Source organism: Prionailurus viverrinus, chromosome D4 (assembly GCF_022837055.1).
Source record: "Prionailurus viverrinus isolate Anna chromosome D4, UM_Priviv_1.0, whole genome shotgun sequence".
Classification (NCBI taxonomy): Eukaryota; Metazoa; Chordata; class Mammalia; order Carnivora; family Felidae; genus Prionailurus; species Prionailurus viverrinus.
Window position 1 is genome coordinate 47,011,209 of NC_062573.1, and position 22,941 is coordinate 47,034,149.

Genomic DNA, 22,941 nt, shown 5'->3' on the forward strand with positions numbered 1-22,941 from the left:
GTTCTGATTGTAAATTGTGCTGGTGATGATTACAGAACTCTAACACAGGATGTCGACTCTTAAAACTGTCCAGAGAAAATAATTTTTTTTTTAAGCTCGGGAAAAAAATTTTTGTAACTTTTTTTTTTGTGGCTTGGTGCATAGTGTTGTGTCTATAAATTTCATATGATTCAAATGAATTCACTCAAATTAAGCAACTGTGTTATTTAAAAAGGAGGAGGAGGAGGAGGGAGGCCGGGGCTTGGCTCATTGCAGGGCCCTTCATCGTGGGCTGTTTATATAACAGCGCTGTAGAGGGGGTTTCTCCACCCGCACAGCAGCCATGCACTTCCCACCACCTGCCTGCTGAAGATACTCCTAAAATGATGGAAGTCTAGGATGTGATATTCACATCTTACCAAGTAACTGTTGATGCCTTTAAAAAGCTAAACGGCCAGCTGAAGCTGTTTTCTACAGTGTTGTTGCATTCTGCAACATTTAAACTTTCAACCCCAGAGGCCATTGTGAAACTATCAATATGAAGGCACTAGTCACTGGAGTCTGATTACATTTAGTTCTGCATTTTAATTACATATGGATTCTATTAACTAAACCTTTTGCCTTATAGGCAACATTTTAATCAAATTACTATAATTTTCAAATATGTTACAATAGTTTGACGAGTTAAAAGTTCACATTCCTAACATATTAAATATCAAAAAAACTTCACATGAAAAAAGGAAATACTCCTTACAAATACGCTAATACATTTGCAGATTACTTTGGGGACTTTTTGACTACCTCGTTACAAGTTATATTGTGAGATTTATATAACTGGTGTACATTTACAAATGGGTTATTGGTGCTGAATATAACCAAACTCAAGATATAATTATGTTATAAATTTAGAAACACACACTCATTTTATTGTTGTAAATTGAAGCAAGAACAAAATGAAACATAGTTAGAATCCAAATATTCAAAATCAGTATTTGTAACTTCAACTGAAGAATTTTAGAGCTGAGAGGGAATTGAGATTTCATCTAATTGAAATCCTTCGTTTTAAAGCCAGGAAAACCCAAGACCAAGGAGACTGTATAATTTATTTTCCAAAGCTTTGTGAGGAGTTGGTGACAACGGTGGTTCTAGAACCCACATTTCCTCTGATTCCCTGTCATGCTACTTTCCAGCACAACCCACTGCCATTCTGTGTAAGCAACGATCTAGCTGCCTATCCATACCACCCAAAAATGAAAATAAATATTTAAAAAGTATTGTTTTCAACATTTATTCATTTTTGGGGCGCCTGGGTGGCTCAGTCGGTTAAGCGTCCAACTTCAGCTCAGGTCGTGATCTCACGGTCCGTGAGTTCGAGCCCCGCGTCGGGCTCTGTGCTGACGGCTCAGAGCCTGGAGCCTGTTTTAGATTCTGTGTCTCCCTCTCTCTGACCCTCTCCCGTTCATGCTCTGTCTCTCTGTCTCAAAAATAAATAAACATTAAAAAAAAATTTATTCATTTTTGAAAGACAGAGAGAGACAGAGCACGAGCAGGGGAGGGGCAGAGCGAGAGGGAGACACAGAATCCGAAGCAGACTCCAGGCTCTGAGTCATCAGCACAGAGCCCGACGCGGGGCTCGAACCCACAGACCGTGAGATCATGACCTGAGCTGACACTGGATGCTCAGCCGACTGAGCCACCCAGGCACCCCCCAAAATATTTTTCAATGTGGTAAACCACACACAACATAAAACTTACTGTTGTCATAATGTTAAAATGTACAATTCAGCGGCATCAAGTATCTTCACAGTATTGTGCGGCCATCACCACTTCAGAGCTCTAGAACTTTTCCATCACCCCAAAAGGAAACCCCATTCCCATTAAACAGTCATTCGCCATTCCTTCCACCCCCTTTCCATGTCAACCACCAATCTGCGCTCTGTCTCTATGAAGACAGAACATGCTTATTCTGGACATTTCGTATAAATGGAATCATATAATATGTGGCCTTTTGTGTCTGGCTTCTTTATTTAGGATAATGTTTTCAAAGTACGTCCATGTTGTAACATGTATCAGTACTTCATTCCTTTTTATGGCTGAATAATAGTCTGTTGTCTGGTTATACCATATTTGTCTACCCATTCATCAACTGATGCATTGCTTCCATCTTTTGGCCTTTGTGAACAGGGCTGCTATGAACCTTTGTTATTTTCCTTTTTTTTTTTTTCTTTTATGGTATTCTTTGTCAGTGGAAATGGTATCTCATGGTCTTGATTTGCATTTCCCTACTGACTAATGATGTTGAGTATCTTTGCCTGCATTTGTTGGTAATTTGCATATCTTCTTTGGGGAAGTGTCTATTCCAGTCTTTTGCCCATTTTAAAAATTAGGTCATTCGCCCTTTTTTGTTGAGTTGTTGAGTTCCATACACTAGATCCCAACCAGATATATGATTATAACTATTTTCTCCCATTTTGTGGGGTGTTTTTTAATGCACAAAGGTTTTTAATTTTGATTAAGTCCTATTTGTCTATTTTTTCTTTTGTCACTTATGCTTTTGGTATCATATCTAAAAATCTATTGCCAACTCCACAATCATAATTTATTTCTATGTCTTTTATTAAAAATTTTTAGCTTTTCTATTTAGCTCTTTGATCCATTTTGAGTTAATTTTCATACATGGTATGAGGTAAGGGTTTAAGGAAATATATTTTTTAAAATAAGCTTTCTACTTCTGAAATAAATCTCTCACACTCATACTTTTTGCTAGACCGAGGCACATATCATTGCTATCATTGATATATCATTGCTATCATTTATTGAGTACCCACCATGTAAGTAAAAGGCACTAAACTTGGTCAATTTATGTCTATGTGGGTAAATATATACTAGAAGGAGTCTCAAAAAAATCTGACAAAGTTTAAAATTATTTAAGTGGTATGCTGAAAAGAATGTTCTTGTTTGTTACAAACAATTTGGAGTTTTTTGTTTGTTTTTGTTTGTGAATAGGAGAAGAAATGTACAATTTATATTAAAGTATTTACTTAAAACTATCATAAATATAATAATATATAAATTATACTATTCCTTCTCATGAAGTGTTGGCTAGAAAAGCATATGAAATATAGTATGATGAGAATTTCAGAAAATTTTGTGTGGGAAAAATTTGGAGGGAGTTATGGTTTGTGCAAAGTATACGTTCCATAACAAGTATGTATTGAATAAATATCATTGAAGGAGTATTCTTCCAATTAATTTCAATTCAAATCAACCCGCATTTATTAAAGTCAGATCATTATAATGAATTTTAAAAAATAAATAAGACATGACCTCACAGACTCACAGTGTGGTAATACATATACAACTAATTGATTATATAAGTCAAAGTATTTAGACAGATAAATGCACTGCTAAATGAGTATAACAAAAGGAACCTTTACTCCTGCCAACTGGGAGATGAACTGAAAACCAGATGGAGTCAGAATATACCTGGAATGTCAATGATAAAGAATTTTTACTTCATCGTAAAAGTTCAGAGCCAAAATATGTTTCGAGGCAAGATGTGGTCTGCTCATATTTGTGTGTTAGAAAGGTAACTCTGGCGGTACCTAGGGGGCTCAGTTGGTTAAGCGTCTGACCCTTGGTTTTGGCTCAAGTCATGGTCTTATGGCACATGGGTCTGAGCCCTGCATCGGGCTCCATGCTGATAGTGCAGAGCCTGCTTGGGATTCTCTCTCTCTCCTGTTGTCTTTGCCCCTCCCCTACTCATTCGTGCACTCTCTCTCTCTCTCTCAAAATAAATAAATAAACTGAAAGGAAGAAAGAGAAAGAAAGAAAGAAAGAAAGAAAGAAAGAAAGAAAGAAAGGAAGAAGGAAGGAAGGAAGGAAGGAAGGAAGGAAGGAAAGAAAAAAAGAGAGAGAAAACTCTCACACTAATGTGGCAGACAAGATGGAAGGGGGAAACTACATCTGGGGAAACCCATTGGAAAACCATTGAAATAACTCAAGGAAAAGTTATTGAGATCACAACAGTAGAAAGGTGAGAATGGATCTAGGGGATCTGGGGTGATAGAAACAGTGAGACTTAGCAAATGAGTAAATATTGGTGGTAGATGGAAAGTGGGGCAAAGGTTAAGGCTTCTGCCTTGGCCTGCAAGGTGGATAGTTATGCCAGGGATAAGGAATGTAGGGAATGGAGAATTTGGGAAAATGGGGAGTAGTAAAGTTGAAGAAATGTTAAGTTTGGGACCTCAGTGAGTCTGTGGTGTTTGCAGAAAATTGAAGCAGAAATGCCTGAAAATCTAACAGGCAATTGAAGCCTTTCAAAGAACCCAACTTAGTAAGAAAGACAAAATTGTAAGAGAGATACCCATAAGCATAGTCACATGCTGCTATTCTTTGAACAACCAGTATAAAAAATTAGAGCATTAGATTGTCAAATTACCATTTATATTTTCTACAACTTTATTACTGATTGATGACAATGATCAGAATTTGAAATGTTCATTCATTTTTTTTTAAGTTTATTTATTTGATAGAGTGTGTGAAGGAGGAGCATAAAGAGGGAGAGAGACAGAATCCCAAGCAGGCTCTGCACTCTCAGCGCAGAGCCCGATGCAGGGCTCAAACTCACCAACCATGAGATCATGACCTGAGCCAAAACCAAGAGTCGGACGCTTAACCAACTGAGCCACCCAGGAGCCCCCGAAATATTCATTCTTGCCACTCCTTGCTCCACCCTTGCAGTATTTCATTACTGAAGAATAGAACTATATAAATACGTTATATTTATTATATATATCTTTTATATTTATACTTACATATAAAATCGAATATATCTAATATAAAATGTTTACATATTATTCTAGACATATAAATTATATATTTATATAATTAAGCATATTATATTTATATATTAATATACATATAAAATTTAGAATATCATGCCCCTATAGCCACTATCCAGGTATCATTCATCATGAAAGTGGCCGTCTTAAAGTACATGATACAAAAACTAAAAGACTAGAAAGGAGGTGTGCAGCCAATAGAATATGCATTATTACCTTCAGGCCCCTATTCACTATACCAAACAAAGCTTGAGCTTCTGGAATATAAGAAACCTTTAAAAGTTTGGAAATGTGTGTCAAGGATCAAAGGAAAATGCCTGCATGCTGACTGGGCTGTCCTACCTTTCATATTTTATGTTTCCCTTATTTAGCTCTGTTTGTCTCCAGGGGCTGGAGGCGGAGCTCGTGATAAAAATACGGGAGAATTTAATGAGCATCTAACTAAGCAGTATTTAGCAAAAGGGTAAAATGAGGGTTGTTACAGCATCAAATGTCAGGGACTTTTAAGAACTAGAAAAAAATGAAATTCGGAGTTCGGAAAAGTAAATACATAAAGCAGAGGGAGTAGATGTTTGCAGTTCAGCTGTCGGAGACGCCTCAGAGAGCCCAGACAGCTGAGAACCTCACTTATAACCACACTGATCTGGCCCCTCCTCCGTTTCATCCCTCCCAGTTCGCCATCTCATTCGCTCTGCTCCAGTCACACAGACAGCCTTCCAATCCTTTTTTTTTTTTTTTTTTTTTTTTTTTTTTTTTTTAATTTTTTTTTCAACGTTTATTTATTTTTGGGACAGAGAGAGACAGAGCATGAACGGGGGAGGGGCAGAGAGAGGGAGACACAGAATCTGAAACAGGCTCCAGGCTCCGAGCCATCAGCCCAGAGCCTGACGCGGGGCTCGAACTCACGGAGCGCGAGATCGTGACCTGGCTGAAGTCGGATGCTTAACCGACTGCGCCACCCAGGCGCCCCAAATCCTTGAGTACCCCATATTTTCCCGTCAACTACTAATTTTTTAATTTAAGTTTTTTATTTTAATTCCAGTGTGGTTAACATACAGTGTTACATTAGTTTCAGGTTTACAATATAGGGATTCAACACTTCCATACATCACTCGGTGCTCATCGTTAAGTGTACTCTTAATCCCCTTCACCTATTTCACCCATCCCCTCACTTACCTCCCCCTGGTGACTATCAGTTTGTTCTCTAGAGTTAGGAGTCTATTCTGTCTCTATTTGTCCCTTTTTTGCCTTTGATTGGTTGGTTTGTTTCTTAAATTCCACATATGAGTGAAATCATAAGGTATTTATCTTTCTCTAGATCCATCCATGTTGTTGCAAATGATAAGATCTCATTCTTTTTATGGCTGAGTAATATTCCATTGTGTGTGTACACACAAACTATATTCTTTATCCATTCATCTATCCACTTGGACTGCTTCCACAACTTGGCTATTGTAAATAATGCTGCAATAAACATAGGGGTGTACATATCTTTTTGAATTAGTGTTTTTGTACTCTTTGGGTGAATGTCCAGTAGTGTAATTAATTACTAGATCATAGGATAGTTCTATATCTAATTTTTTGAGCCACTGTTTTCTTTCCACAGTGGCTGCACCAGTTTGCACTCCCACCAAGAGTGCATGAGGGTTCCTTTTTCTCCACATCTCCGCCAACACTTGTTTCTTGTGTTTTTGATCATAACCATTGATTGTAGCCATTCTGACATTTGTGAGGTAACTGCCTACCTAGTCTTCATGTTTTTCAACTAAGGTTTCAATTCCTCAAGTGGGTCATCCCAAGCCTACATCAGGTCCCCAGGTTCTGCGTTCTCATAGCCCTCTATGATTCGACTTCAACATCATTCTTTTTTAATTATTTGTCTCACAGTGTATTTTCCACTACACCTGAAGTGCCGTAACAGTAGAGATTTGTCTTGGGCCACACTTCATTCTCATAGGAAAAAGCACCAGACAAGAAATCAGAGGCCTTGGGTTCTAATCTGTTGGGTTCTAATTAAAAACCTGGCAGCGAGACTCCAGAATCTGTACTTTACTGCACTGCATAGCCCTTCCCAACAAATTAAGTTATGGCTTATGGCTCACTTAAAAAAAATTTTTTTTCTTGAATGGTTAAAAATCTCAATAATAAATATCTTGAGTCAACTGTGATAAAGTACTTGAAAGTTCATGAAAGCAACTTAACTCAAGTAAGTTACTTAAAGTGTCTGTTTCTCGATCCACACGACACTAATACTGACAAATAATTCTTTCTTCCTCTCTCAAGAAAATGTAACAGAAACAAATGTGACAAACTATTACTTAAAAACTTAAGAGAAAGGGGATTCTTGTTTTTTATTTTCATCTTACCTGAACCAAAATATCTAAATCTTTCATCTTTATTAACAATACGGTACTTCTTGACAACTATCAAATCTGACATAATCTGAACAATATGCAAAGATCTCTTCCCTGGGAAGATACTAACTGGAAGGCTCCCCTGATGCGTAATTTGTTATTTTCTCATAAATAAAGTACTATAGAATTGAAAACATACTGCTTAAACATACAGGGGAAATGAGGCAAATCAATACTCTAGCTTGCAGCACTGTAACTCACAGCAAAGTATTCGGGTTTGGCATTTTGTGTTTCACAGACTGCAATATCGTGCATTTCTCCCCGGCCATGGGTCTGCCGGCCTCCAAAGACCCACAAGTAATTGGTTCTGACTGCTGCACCGTTCTCTGCTGGGCTGTCTGTGGCTCGAAAGCTCTTCACTTGAAGCCCTTTCTGGTTACTATTACTCAAGATAAAAGCTCTAGAACAGCCCTAAGTTAATGGGTCAAGGACCAACACACTGAAAATGTTAAAGTACTGGCAAGTGCACAATTGAGGAGAACTTTTCGATGCACTCCAGCATTATTATTATTATCTATCTGTGGAGCAGAAAAATGACAATAGCGCCTTAAGAGGGATGAAGTTTTTATTTTTTTTAATTTATTTTTCTTTTTAAATTTTTTTTAACACTTATTTATTTATTTATTTATTTTTTAATTTTTTTTTTCAACGTTTATTTATTTTTGGGACAGAGAGAGACAGAGCATGAACGGGCGAGGGGCAGAGAGAGAGGGAGACACAGAATTGGAAACAGGCTCCAGGCTCTGAGCCATCAGCCCAGAGCCCGACGCGGGGCTCGAACTCACGGACCGCGAGATCGTGACCTGGCTGAAGTCGGACGCTTAACCGACTGCGCCACCCAGGCGCCCCAACACTTACTTATTTTTGAGACAGAGACAGCATGAACACGGGAGGGGCAGAGAGAGAGGGAGACACAGAATCTGAAACAGGCTCCAGGCTCTGAGCAGTCAGCACAGAGCCCAACACGGGGCTCGAACTCACGGACCATGAGATCATGACCTGAGCCGAAGTCGGCCGCTTAACCGACTGAGCCACCCAGGTGCCCCAGGGATAAAGTTTTTAAAGATGACTATTCATGTCTACAATATGATCAATCTCTTTCTATGCATACAACACCAGGATATAGTAAGTTTTTTATTCATAATGAATATTTATTTTTCATTCTTAGTGAAATGGCTGGAAAAGATGGTTAGTGAACATATACTGACTGCCCTCAGTTCATTAAATAAGTGATAACAATGACAACTATCAGTAACATTGTACTTAGTATGAGCTAAAAGCACTGACTTATAAGGGTTGTTTTAGGTCTTTGCCTATGCATCAAAAGATTTCCTCATGGTTACATATATTTTTTAAAGCTATGTGTATAGCTTAGCTGTGGGAAATATATGTAACTATCTGAAAATGTTCTTTATTTATTAAGTAAAATTTATGGTGAAAAGAAATTTATTAAAGCACCTGCTAATATGCCAGACAGTATCTTTAATCCTCAGACCAACCCTACAATGTACGCAACTTTATCTACACGTTACAAATACAGAAACTGATGCTTAGAGTATTGTATGGATAATAAACAATTTATTATATGGATAAATAAATACATTGTATGGATAAAAAATAACACTGCACATTCGGGCCTGCTTGACTCTAAAGCCTTAGATGAGGGCCTGTGGGTAGGAGGCGATGGTAGGTTGGGTGGGTGTCAAAGGTCAAGACATCCAGTTCATCTGAGAACCCAGTAATGGGTTTTGAGAATGGCCTAAATAACAAGTTATTAGAAAGACCAAATAAGAACATCAATAGCAAAATGGTCAGAGGCAGAATCAAATCAGATTATAGAGTAAAAGGCGAGGATTGGATGGTGCAAGAATGGACTGGAAATATATGAAGGTGGGGTTTGGAGTGACAGTTGCAAGCAGTCTTGGGTTCCAATGGGTACAGGATGTTCGGGTGGGGTGGCTGCCTTTACTTGAGAAGGGGAATGGAGCTAAAGCAACAACATATTTTCTATTATACAAAAAAAAAAAAAAAAAAAACCATCTTATTATACAATTTAATTCATTAAACATTTGTATTATCCATAAGGCCTATTCCTCAAATCAAAATAAAATATAAATTTTTATTGCTCTGCCCCTTAACAAGGTGTCAAATTGCTACACATTCTTCAAAGGCTCATACAAGCATCTCATCTTTTAATGGCAACGTTAGGAAGAATGAACACCACTTTCATCTGTGCTCCAAAGACTTTACACATGCCTATTTTTGTGATTTCCTTCTCTGTTTGTTTCCCTTGTTAGAAGAGGAACACATAAGAGCAGAGATCATGTCTTATCACATCTGTCTCCATAAAAGAAGTAAAGTGGTAAACGAAACCCCCCAAATACCCATAATTATATTAAATGTATGTGGTCTAATCATCCAATTAAAAGACAGAGATTGTCAAATCGATAGACAAAACCAAACCAAACTATATTTTTTTTATAAGAAACCCACTATAAATATAAACACAGGTTAAAAGAATGGAAAAAATATATCATGCAAACACTAGTCAAAAAATATCTAGAGTGTGAAAAGTTGAAAACTGAAATTATAAAAATGAACAGTATGGTGAACATGGTCAAAACCGAAGCCTATATTCATTCAAGAAGATATTGAAACATGATTAATTCACTCCCATATTAAGGCAAAACTCCCTGAATCCTCTCTGAATATTCCATTCCTATGTCTCCCACTCAACAGCTAAATCCTTGAGATAGTTTTTAAATGCAGTGGTTTGTTTTGTTTTGTTTTGTTTTCTTTTTTCGTCAACTCCCACTTAACTTTCCATCTCTTACTGAAAGAGCCTTTGCTAAGGATCCCAAGGGCCTCCGTGCATTAAATCCAAAGGCCATTTTCAGTCCTCACTTTACTTGATCTTGGGCAACATGTGACACTATTGATATGTCACCCTTGTTAAAACACTCTATTCTCATGGCATCACATTTTTTTGGTTTTCATTTGATCTCTTTGCCTATTCCTTCACAGCCTCCTTTCCAACCTTATCTTCTTCTTCTTCTCAAGCATTGTATGTTGGAGTTTTTCAAGCTTTAGTCTTAGGCTTTTTTTCCCTCTTACTCTAAAACTTTCCCAACATAGTCTCATTCTTGCTAACAGCTTCAAGTCCTATCTATATGACAATGACCTAAAATGTGCACCTCTAGGTTGGCATTTTGCTTGAATTCCCTATCAAGCCACCTTTTTTGGTATTTCCAGTTGGATGTCTCAAACATACCTCAAACTCAATATACTCAAAATTCAACTCACAATATTCTCTCCTATTCCATTGTTTCTCTCAGTATATAAGGTCATTGATCCATTTCCAAAAGGAAAGAATCCAGGAATTATCTCACATACCCCTTTCTCTTGTTCTTCGCATCCAATTGTTTCTTCATGTTACAGCCAAAATCATCTTTTTAAAAAACCAAACTGAGAATGTCACTCCTTCTTTAAAGTTTCCAATGACTTTCCCTTTACTCTTAAAACAAGGGCAACAGAGTCTGACTTCTCTCCTTCTCTCTAGACCATTCTTATCTCACTCAAGTCACTCTTTCCTTTGCTCTCTTTATTCCAGCCACACTGGTATTTCTCAATTTCTTCTTTCTATCATAGAGTCTTGTAGATGTTCCCATACACCTCCTGCTGATCTTGAACACTGCTCTCTTCCTGCATAACTCTTACCAAGTGTTCAGATATTAATTCAAGCATCACTGACCGTGAAAAGGCTTCGCCAATACCTTAGTCTAGGGTAGGCTCATTGGCTTAAAAAAACTCTTATATGTGCTTTTGGTTCTTTCCTTTCAGGGCACTTATCCTGGTTATTAATTACACATCAGTTTAATTATATGAAAATAATTTCTTCTACTATTAGATTTTAAGTTCATAAGAGCAAGAATTATCTGTTTTGGTTCACATAATATTACTAGGACCAGAATTGTGCCTACTATAGAGTAGATGCTGAATAAATACTGAACTAATGGATAAAGAATTAAAAATATAATACAAAGAAAGCAGAGCTCAAGTAAGTAGAGACCAGAGAGCCAAAGAAGAAAATTGATAACAAGTGGAAAAAAAAACACAAGAGAGGAGTGCTTAAAGAAGAAAGTAGTTAAAAGCTTCATATGTTGCAGAAGGATTAAAAGGCATGAGAAGGAACATGGCATTAAAAGGCATGAATACAGAACAAGCAGAAAATAATTTGTGACCTCTGAGAAAATAGTTTCAGTGGAATGATAGACTCAGAAGCCAGAGAGCGGCAAAACTGAGGAATAAATGGGAGATGAGCATATAGAAGAAGCAAGGAGATCACTTTTCAAGAACGTGTCAGTGAAAAGGAGGGAAAAACAGGCTGCAAGAAAGGGCAGAGAGCTCAGTCACTGGACCATACTGACAGTGATCACAGAGGAAGAATTACAAACTCGAGGCTACAGTAGGAGGCAGATCAAAATGACAGGATTTGCAGCTGAAGATGGGAGGCTAGTAAATAATCTTTTAATCCAATTACTTTCTATCAAGATAAGGGTGATAAAAATATTAGTGAACTTTTTTTTAGACTAACTACTCACTAAGAGCAAAGCCAAGTCTAAAGTGCTTCAACACTTCTCACTAGAGCTCCCAGTATCTCTGTTGGGGAGTAGGATCACTAGCCCATTTTACAGATGAAAACTCTACTTAGCCACACAATTTGCAATTGACAAAATTGAAATTAAATCCACATTTATTGACTTCTATGGCACACATTATTGATTCCTAATTCCCTTGTCCCTCGACTCATTATAGCTAAGAGTGTCCACACGACCCATTTCCAGACAATGGGATATAAGTGGAAATATGTTCAGAGCTTCCTGGGAAAACCTATTCTTTTTAAAAAATATAAATACTTGAATATATTTTTAGATATTTAATGAACTATTATCTATTAAATTTCTATTAAAATTTACCAGTATTTAAATAAATTTATATGAAATACAAATATTTAAATTGTTTTTAAAGGAAAAGCCTTCCAAGGCTTTTGTCAAACAGATATTTTTGAGCCACCCCATCCTTCTGACTTGGGTGTGATCGTAAATCCGAGATCTGGCTGCTGTCTTGTGACAATAAAGGAACAGCAGAGAAATCACAGAGAAGTTGGACCACTATCAGCCACAGGACAACAGACACCTACTTCTAGACTTCTTGCTATGTGTGGGAGAAAAGAAGACAAAGAACCTGGATTTTCTTAAGTCATGTTGGTCAGGTTTTCTGTTATTTACACTTGATTGTATTCCTAACGGATATAATTCCAAAACCCATGCTCCTATCTACCAAACTGTACCACCTGTCATCTATGAAATACAGAGACTGAGGCTCTTCTCCTCAGAGAGTTCTTAAGGAGTTCAAGTGTGAAAAAGCATACACAAATATATTAAAAAAATAAAATTATTATGCCAATTTATTACTGTTTCAAAAATAGTCATTTTCAAATAAGGAAAGAGACCTGAGAGTAAAGATCCTATAGAGATACAGGATCGGGCAGCGTTCTCCTAGAAAGACACATTGTCACAGCCTGGGAGATTGTTCACATTACACATGTCCCCTTTTGAGAATCGTTGCTAGGGTGAACCACCTCTTACAAATAAGATGGTGAGCATCTCCTTACAGATGTGTTCAGAAGGGGAAAAGGCGGAGGAGTTGAGTTTTATGATGGTAGTGAGGCACACTTTCATTAAGGCATTAGTAGAACAATAATTGATAAAAAATTGTTTTGAATCCATGGGGAAACAATCCTACCTTATCAAGTTTGGCCTTTCTTAAAATAAAAGTAATTACTTTTATATGGATAGCAGTAACAAACAATAAATAATTGTATGACCCAACAAAGCTGACATAACTAAACAGTATAATGAAATACTAACCAATGGGACCAGAGAGCTCACAGGAAGAAATGTGAATAGGTTTCAGAGAAAGGCTAAAATAAATTTAAAATGCTCAATTTTTTAAGTAAGTTTCCTCTTTAATTTCTCTTGGTGGAGATCAAATTTACTACCCCCTCATCAAGAAATTAACAAAGTCATTTTGAAAAACTGAACTTGGGGCACCTGGATGGCTCAGTTGGTGAAGCACCTGACTCTTGGTTTCGGCTCAGGTCATGATCTCACAGTTTGTAGGTTCGAGCCCCACGTTGGGCTCCACACTGTCAGAGCCAAGCCTATTTGGGATTCTCTCTCCTCCCTCTCTCTCTGCCCCTCCCCTGCTTGTGTTTTCTCTCTAAATAAATAAATAAATAAGTAAACTTTAAAAATAAATAAATACAAACTAAACTCAACATCTTAGGTCCCAAATAATTGGTTTGTTCATTTATTGGATCAAGTGCCAGTATTTTCACTCAATGAGCATCAGTTAAACACCTACTATGGGCCAAAGTGTTCTTGCCTCTAGAGCGAAGAGGAAATAGCAGTGAAGAAATGCCCCAAATCGCTTGTCTCTATGGAACTTATATTCTATGAGGGTAAGGAACAGACAATAAGCAAATAAATAAAATGAGGTTTATGTCAATCAATAATAAGTGCTACAGTGAAATAAAACAAGGAAGATGAAAGGTACGTAGGCAATATGGGGCGAGAATGAGACAGAGGTTGGGGCTGGGGGAAGGCTGGTAGCTGCAATTTTCAATACTATGGTCATTTCGTGGGACGCGAGCACCTGAGCTAAGATCTGATGGAGCTGAAGAACTAACCCACAGCCACGCAGCTATTTGCTTTCATGCTAACTCTTTTTCTGTTGAATACACCATTGAAAAGGGTCAATCGCTGAATGGCAAAATGATACCATTTTTTTCCCTACAAGTCACCCTGATCCATTACAATCAAACGAAAAGAGGAAAAAAGACATTCCAATGATTGGTAATCTTCTGAATCTCACTGTTGATACATCTGACTTTGGAGAAAAAAGTTTAAATGCTTATTTTATTCCCTTATTCACTGTTTGATACTCCCCAAACACATATTTCAAATGTAGAACATTTTGTTTAGTCTTAAATGAGCCCAAATTTCATCCTGGGCTAAAATTTGAAGACATAAAATGGCTGCTGAAACTGAATTTTAATCATGTAGATGAATCACAACATGCATCTTTAGCTAGGCATGTATTATGGATAAGTCTAGTTTTCTACAGAGAATCATCACATGTTCTAATTACCATTTTGGTTATACGCATAATTAATAATATTCTGTCTTAATGGGACACACTGAATCTTCAGACAGTTGCAAGCTTTAACTATGCATACTGCCAAATCCAACTGTCAGCTGCCCTGCCAAACACAAAGGAATTTTGATGTCGTGTTTTAGCATTGATAACAGTATGCATATCTTTATACATGATACAATGGAAAAATTAATTGCCTTTCTTTCCTCAAAATTTTCTCCACACTAATAATTTTACATTGCTTGATTGATCATTTGCGCTAAATTATATATATTGGTGAGTGATCTTATGAGCCATAAAAACATGAATGTAATGTGACCCAAGACACAGAGAAAAAATTAAAAAAACATCGCAGGACTTACTGATTGTAAACTTTCATTTTCCCGTAAACAAGCTGTGTGAAGTTCTGATTTCAACGTTGCAATGTGACTTCGATGAGATGTCATTTCCTTCTCTAATGTAGCAATTCTAGTGCTTGCAAGCTGGTAGACATCCATGAAACTTTTAATCATAGCCTTAAGAAATAAATATAATGTCACAGACAATTCAAATAAAGCTGTCCCCAAAGAAGAATTTCCATAATTTGAAAGCAAAGTCATTAAAATTTTAAAATAAACAACTTTTCATCTTTCTTTAAAATAAGAAAGCTAAAGTTCACATTTTATATTGAGAACAGTGACTATTTTAAGAAAGTTTGGGAGAAAATAATTGAGATTTCTTTTCCAGAGTATATATTTAAATAAGATGTACTTTGATCTATTGTGCTTAAAATTTAGAATGCAATTTTTAAAGATGGCACACTTATTTGCTGTGTAAAGTTAAATTCAAGTTGCAATTTGACCTAAATTTCAATCTTAAGACACACAATAGATGGATATATATAAGCAAGATATTTTAAAATGAGCTGAGTTACTAAAATTTTCAATCCACCTAAAAAAAAACAAACAAACAAGTGTTTTGAAACAAAAGGAGCTGAAATAATCCTGTCATTGGATAAGAGCAAATAATGTGATTCTTATATTGTACAAAAAGCATAATTTTTTCATTCATATAATAGAAGATTGCTCTTACACTATGTATAATAAAATAAATAACATAAGCAAGTGTGTATAAGTTTTTCTCCCTGCTAAATAAATTCTATTTGGGGGACTGTTAGACCTCCGTATTACATTTTATTCATATTTTATAGGCTTTTTCTTCTAAAGCAACTAGTAGTGAATTTTCAGTCCAAGAATACTATCACACCTTTTTTCAAAAAAGTCTTTTAAAATACTTCAAATATAGCAAAAATCAAATATTTCAAAGACATATTCAGATACAATGTTACATTATTTACAAGAAAAAAAGTGTTCTAACCACAGCTACATATTAGTAAAATGGTAAGACAGTCTGAGCATTTCCAAATTATATTCAATCTGAAGGGTCTGATTTGGAAAAGCTTTGAGAAACGAGATATTTGAGCAATTCCAAATGCACACGAAATAATAATTTGGTGAACAAAAAGTAAGAAACAATGTATACAATGTCTAAGAAACAGAAGTACACTAGCCATTTGTAGGTAATAGTAAGAAAATTCATACCTTTTTGCCTAATAAATTCCTATTTGCCCTAAAACATTAAGCTCAGACACCATCTTTTTCAAGAAGTCTTTTTTGAACCCAAAGGCACTGTTAATTTTTACTCTGGCCCTGTGTGGGCCCCTCATTCTTGCTTTTACTATAACGTTTATTGCTTTAGCAGAAATATATTAGTTTACGTGTTTATCTTTACTAGACCAAGGAGCTCCTAAAGCCAGACACTATGCCGAATCTCTGTATCACCATGGATGTTAGTGGCCCACGGTGAGCGCTTGTTTGAATGAATGAATGAATGAATGAATGAAGGTAAAACTGGAAAATATTAAAAAACCACAAGTTGAAGCCATATGTTGGCATAGAATGCCTTATAGGAAAGGATGAAGATATTTGGGGAAATACAATCTTAACACTCTAATGTATAAATCACTAACCATACTTTGTTTAAATCAAAAAAAGAAGTGAAAGCATGGCTGTAGGCACAAAAGGATAGGATACACAGAAGAGAATTCTATTACCCAACACTAAATAAGCCTGGTATGACTTCATGTTTGGGAACATCTCTACCTTACTTTGAGTTATTTCAAGGTGTGCTTATAGCTAATACTAACACAAAATATTCCCCTGGGCTTCAAAAGTATGTAAAATTCAGAAACTATAAAACCATATCTTCTTCTTCCAATGCCAAGTCTCTCTCCACTCTTATAAATTCACTTATCTCCACCATTGAGATAGTGGAACCAAAAATCACAAGTCCTCTCTTTGTCTGGTCATCACTCTGCTACTTACTTAGCTTTACACTGCTGGGCAATGTTACGTCATCTCCCTGAACTTCCATTTTATCCCTCCATGAAATAGAAAGAAGGGTCATTTTCTTGCCTACTACCAACCTGTTGTACGGCTCAGATAATGAAAAATCTATGATAAAGTCATTCTCTCAATCCTTCAACTACATTGCAGCTATATAAGAAAGCCCTCTAAAAATGGTAAACTACTGAATTTCATTGAGTATTACCATTGCTCTATTTTTATTTTTGATGTTTATTTATGTTTGAGAGAGGGAGAGACAGAGTGTGAGGGGGGGGGAGGAGCAAAGAGAGACAGAGACACAGAATGCGAAGTAGGCTCCAGGCTCCCAGCTGTCAGCACAGAGCCCTGGGCCAAGGCTTGAACTCACGAACCATGAGATCATGACCTGAGCCGAAGTTGGACACTTAACCACCTGAGCCACCCAGGCGCCCTGTTCTGTTTTTAAATTCTCCACTAAGATATTAATGAGACAACCTGTGATAGGTGGTTTGTATACATATGTTCTTATTATATAAGGATCTAAAATGTATAAAAGGCATAAAAAGATATGTAAGTGCTTAATGAATAAAAAAAAGTACTTTTCTATCAGTAATAGGCTCCTGGGATTTCACTGTATGTCACAATGGAACTGGCCTCTAACATTTAAGAATAAAAAAGCTCAACATTTAAAAAAGTTATCCTATTTCCTAAATTTGGAGAAACATATTTCATGAATTCTCATGTACATGATACCCTTAAAGGAACACATAATATAAATTATATTCCTTCAAACCTTTTTTTAAAAAAAATAAAAGACTTTTTGAGAAGTTACATCTGAATTTTTATATGGTGGACGAAACAAAAGTCATAATTATTTTGGCTCCTTCCTTGATCTACTTTTTTTTTAATTTTTTTTTTAACATTTATTTATTTTTGAGACAGAGAGACAGAGCATTAACAGGGGAGGGTCAGAGAGAGGGAAACACAGAATCTGAAACGGCTCCAGGCTCTGAGCTGTCAGCACAGAGCCCGACGCGGGGCTTGAACTCACGGACCTCGAAATCATGACCTGAGCCGAAGTCGGCCGCTTAACCGACTGAGCCACCCAGGCGCCCCCTTGATCTACTTTTAATAACTAAATTCTAATATTCAGTGCAGTATTAAGAGAAATCATATATTACTTCTTTAGAACACTAAAAAGAATACAGAAATAAACTGTTTTTGCATAGGATTTAGAACATTAAACATTTTAAATCTTTTATTTATTTACTTTTTTAATTTTAGACAGAGGATACAAGCCGGGGAGAGGGGCAGAAGGAGAGAGAGAGAATTTCTCTTTTAATGTTTATTTATTTTGAGAGAGAGAGGGAGAGAGCACACGCATGAGCAGGGGAGAGGCAGAGAGAGGGGGAGAGGGAGAATTCCAAGCAGGCTCTGAGCTGTCAGCACGGAGACAGATGTGGGGCTTGGTCCCACAAACCATGAGATCATGACCTGAGCCGAAATCAAGAGTTGGATGCTCAACAGACTCAGCCACCAAGGCGCCCCTAAGATCTTTTAAAGCAGAATTTTGTTTGAGAGATGAAAGCAGGGTTGTTTTTACAACACCTATATATGATGTCTTTTCAGAGACATCTGAAAAGGAACAGTGATAAATACAACATGTTTCATGGTACAAATAGGTTTAAAAACGACCCCACCTTTCTAAAATGAAAACCTCCTTCAGAACTGAAAGGTGTGGTGGGGGTCGGGGGTCAGTGACATTGCAGTTATTTAAAGAAGCACCAGATCTTTTGAAGAATAAAGAATGTTAACTTTCAATATTAAAAAGTGATTCAAACTGTGTAATAAAGGATTCTAGCAAAAATCCATCTCTTTAATACAAAGAAAGGCATCAAGTTGGTAGAATAAGTGGAAATGACAGTCTGGATCAACTGAGGGGGGTGGGGAAGGAAGGAGCGAGCATCTGATGACTTCTGCATCAATCTCCCAAAGTCTAAGCTTTCACAACACACCTCTCGCCCATATTAAAACATCACACCGTTCTACATTAGCAAACAACGACAGCACAGCACGGTACTGCATATAGCGTGCCCAGCGCTGGAGAATGTATTCCGTGTCATCTTGGGCCCTGGGGATTTGGACCATGTATCTCAGTGGGGCTTATCTAGTTACACGAGAAACAGAACAAAAGACAGTTTCTGGACCAGAATAGCCTTTTGTTTCAGAGATCATCTAGAGTGTTTATAAATCAACATAACAAGATGAGAGAATCCAAACAGAATTCCACCTCCTGTTCATTTTAAGGAAAAGTATAAGTGTTTTACTGTGCAAAAAAATTCTGAGCTACAAATAGGTGACTGTCACTTGAGCATGAGGATAATATTTATATAACTCGTTATGTATGTATTATGTAATTTAGACCGACTTCAAAATTGAATTTCAGGGGAAATGGGATCCTTGGGAACCTGATGTCAGGAGGAGAAATTAGTGGAAAATATCATAAGACCTAGATGCCAAAATAGTAAATCTTTTACTTATATTTTTGAGTAATTGGGAGGCAAAAACCTCAGATATTTCACTTTAAGTATACCTATAGATATACTTCATTTCTATATACTATATAAAGTAAATATGCCATGTAAAATACCAAATATGTGAAATATAAAAAGTCCCCATAAAATGGGGATAATAATTCTTTTTTTTTTTTTTTGAGAGAGAGAGAGAGCGAGCGAGCAGGGGGAGAACAGTGGGAGAGAAGCATAGGGAGAGAGAGAGAAAGAGAGAGAGCAAGAGAGAATCTTCAGCAGAGCTTGATCCCATGACCCTGGGATCATGACCTGAGCCGAAATCAAGAGTCAGACACTCAACCTACTGAGCCACCCACGTGCCCCACTAATTCCTATCTTATAAAGATTTTGTGAGGATTAAATGAGTATTAAGACCTGAAAAGATCTTACCTATCTGAAACATAGGAAACACTCAGGTAAATGTTAGCTGTCATAAAAATAATGACATCAAATTAGGAAAAATATTTTTTAGCTCATAAAACAAAGATTCAATATTTCTGAGGGGTATTATTAGACATGATGTAAACATTTTAAATATTAGGTGTTCCACACATATGGAATATATTAAAGGCCTTCCAAACATAAAGAATTTAATTTTTTTTTTTTTGAGAGAGAGCATGCGTGTGTGTGAGCATGAGCAAGGAAAGGGCAGAGGGAGAGAGAATCCTAAGCAGGCTCCACACTCCATGCAGAGCCCCACATGGGACTCAGTCTCATAACTGTGAGATCATAACCGGAGCCAAAATCAAGAGTCAGACGCTTAACCAACCGAGCCACCCAGGCGCCCCTCAAGTGCAAAGAATTTCAGAGGCTGATGAATATTTACTTCCTAACAACAAAACTTCCCACTGATAATAAAACAGTTCCTATTTATAATGTTATTCTTATAAGTTCTTCTTTAAATTCCAGTTAGTTAACACACAGTGTAATATTAGTTTCAAGGGTACGATATAGTGATTCAACATTTGCATACATCACCCAGTGCTCACCCCAAGTGCCCTTCTTAATCACCCATTTAGCCCATTCCTCCACCCACCTCCCCTCCAGCAACCCTCAGTTTGTTCTCTATATTTAAGAGTCTCTCACGGTTTGCCTCCTCTCTGTTTGTATCTTACTTTATTTTTCCTTCCCTTTCCCTGTGTTCATCTGTTTTGTTTTTTAAATTCAACATATGAGTGAAATCATATATTTGTCTTTCTCTGATTGACTTATTTCATTTAGCATAATACACTCTAGTTCCACCTACGTTGTTACAAATGGCAAGATCTCATTTGTGTGTGCGTGTGGCTGAGTAATATCCCATTGTATATATACCACATCTTCTTTATCCACTCATCAGTTGATGGACATTAGGGTTCTTTCCATAATTTGGCTATTGTTGATAGCGCTGCTATAAACATTGAGGTGCAGGTGTCCGTTCAAATCAGCATTTGTATCCTTTGGATAAATACCTAGTAGTGCAATTGCCAGGTGTAGGGTAGTCCTATTTTTAACTTTTGGAGGAAACTCCATACTGTTTTTCAGAGTAGCTGCACCAGTTTGCATTCCCAGCAACAGTGGGATGGGATGGGGTTTTTATTTTATTTTATTTTATTTTATTTTATTTTATTTTATTTTATTTTTTGAATTTTATTTTTTTTATTTTTTTTCAATATATGAAGTTTATTGTCAAATTGGTTTCCATACAACACCCAGTGCTCATCCCAAAAGGTGCCCTCCTCAATACCCATCACCCACCCTCTCCTCCCTCCCACCCCCCATCAACCCTCAGTTTGTTCTCAGTTTTTAAGAGTCTCTTATGCTTTGGCTCTCTCCCACTCTAACCTCTTTTTTTTTTTTCCTTCCCCTCCTCCATGGGTTTCTGTTAAGTTTCTCAGGATCCACATAAGAGTGAAAACACATGGTATCTGTCTTTCTCTGTATGGCTTATTTCACTTAGCATCACACTCTCCAGTTCCCTCCACGTTGCTACAAAGGGCCATATTTCATTCTTTCTCATTGCCACGTAGTACTCCATTGTGTATATAAACCACAATTTCTTTATCCATTCGTCAGTTGATGGACATTTAGGCTCTTTCCATAATTTGGCTATTGTTGAGAGTGCTGCTATAAACATTGGGGTACAAGTGCCCCTATGCATCAGTACTCCTGTCTGGGATGGGTTTTTTAAATAATTTTCTAAATAGAATGCTTTTGACAGCCACTTGCCATCAAAGAGAAGGACTACAGATTTGGAATCCTTCTCTTTTTGTGAAAGAAAATACTATAATTCAGACTAAGTTCAAGAGTACTTTGAAGCACTTCATCACAAGAAAAACAGCGATCTATTATATTGGAGATTTTAAAGACTACTTTTTAACTCATTGTACAGTATTGTAAAATTTACTCTCTGTAAAATAATTTAATCCATAAACTCACTTAACCGGACAGGGTACATAACAGTTCATGCTGAAACACAAAAGAAGTAAAGAAACAAGCAAGGATGCCACTCTCAGCCCCTCTTCATGGTGAAATCCTTCCACCTTCCTTTAACACACCTTATGGGAACATTAATGTCTAAAAAAATGGACCAAGTGATATGCCAGTCCATTTCAAAGAATAACAATTGTATTTCTTACGTTACAGAAAAAAAGGGAGCATCCTTTGTCTTGCCTACCCACTGGGATGTACCTGATCTCCAAAGTGAGTTAGAATGGAAAAAAAAAAACAAAAAACTTCCAAATATAGCTTGTATTTTTAACTACATTTAGTTCTTTTAATAGACTTTATTTCTTAGAGCAGTTTTCAGTTCACAGAAAAATTCGGGAGAAAGTACAGAGTTCCCGTACACACCCAAACCTCCCAACTATCAACACCCTGCACAGAGTGGTACACCTGTTACCACCCGCAGTGACAGTTCATCACCCAAAGTCCACAGATCACATTAGGAATGACTCTTGATGGCGTGTATTCTATGAGTTTTAGCAAATATATAATAACGTATATCCATCATTATGGTAGCCTACAGAAGAGCTTCACTGCCCTCAAAATCCCCTACGCTCCATCTTTTATCCCGCCCTCCTCCCTAACCCCTGACAACACTGATCTTTTTACTGTCTCCATAGTTTTTATATTAGCTTTTAAATCTTTCTCTTTAAGATTTTTTGAAATCACATCTTTTTAAACTGTTTTCTACATTATATGTAATATATGTATATACATTTTATATATATATATATATATATGTTATAAAGAAATAGATACATATACACTGCGGCTGCTCAAAAATGAGAGTGAGCAATCAACAAGTTTAGAGAGCACTCGTCCACACTGTGAGGCGACTAGTTCGGATAGCACACCAGAAGCAAGCACGCTAGTGATGTGCTGGTGCTGAGGGGACGGCAGCAGCCCTGTTTGTCCCCGGAGACTGAAAGAGTGAGGGCCCTAGAATCAGAGAAGCAGAGTAGGGCCCCAGCAGCCTCTACATCCAGAAGACAATCCACCAGCCCACGGTACCTGACTGCACGCACATCCCACTTCTCTCCCTGATGCCCAGATATAGTGCCAACAACCA

At 37.0% G+C, this 22,941-nt stretch overlaps 1 protein-coding gene across 10 annotated transcripts in view; it reads right to left on the bottom strand.

The window, feature by feature from the left end:
* CCDC171 (coiled-coil domain containing 171) overlaps positions 1-22,941 on the bottom strand; it is a 351,008-nt gene that overhangs the window by 69,566 nt on the left and 258,501 nt on the right. For all 10 annotated transcript variants that reach the window (XM_047831056.1, XM_047831053.1, XM_047831052.1 and 7 more), the window contains one exon: positions 14,818-14,970. In XM_047831056.1, the coding sequence (XP_047687012.1) occupies positions 14,818-14,970 (153 nt within the window). The remainder of the gene's footprint in view (positions 1-14,817; positions 14,971-22,941) is intronic.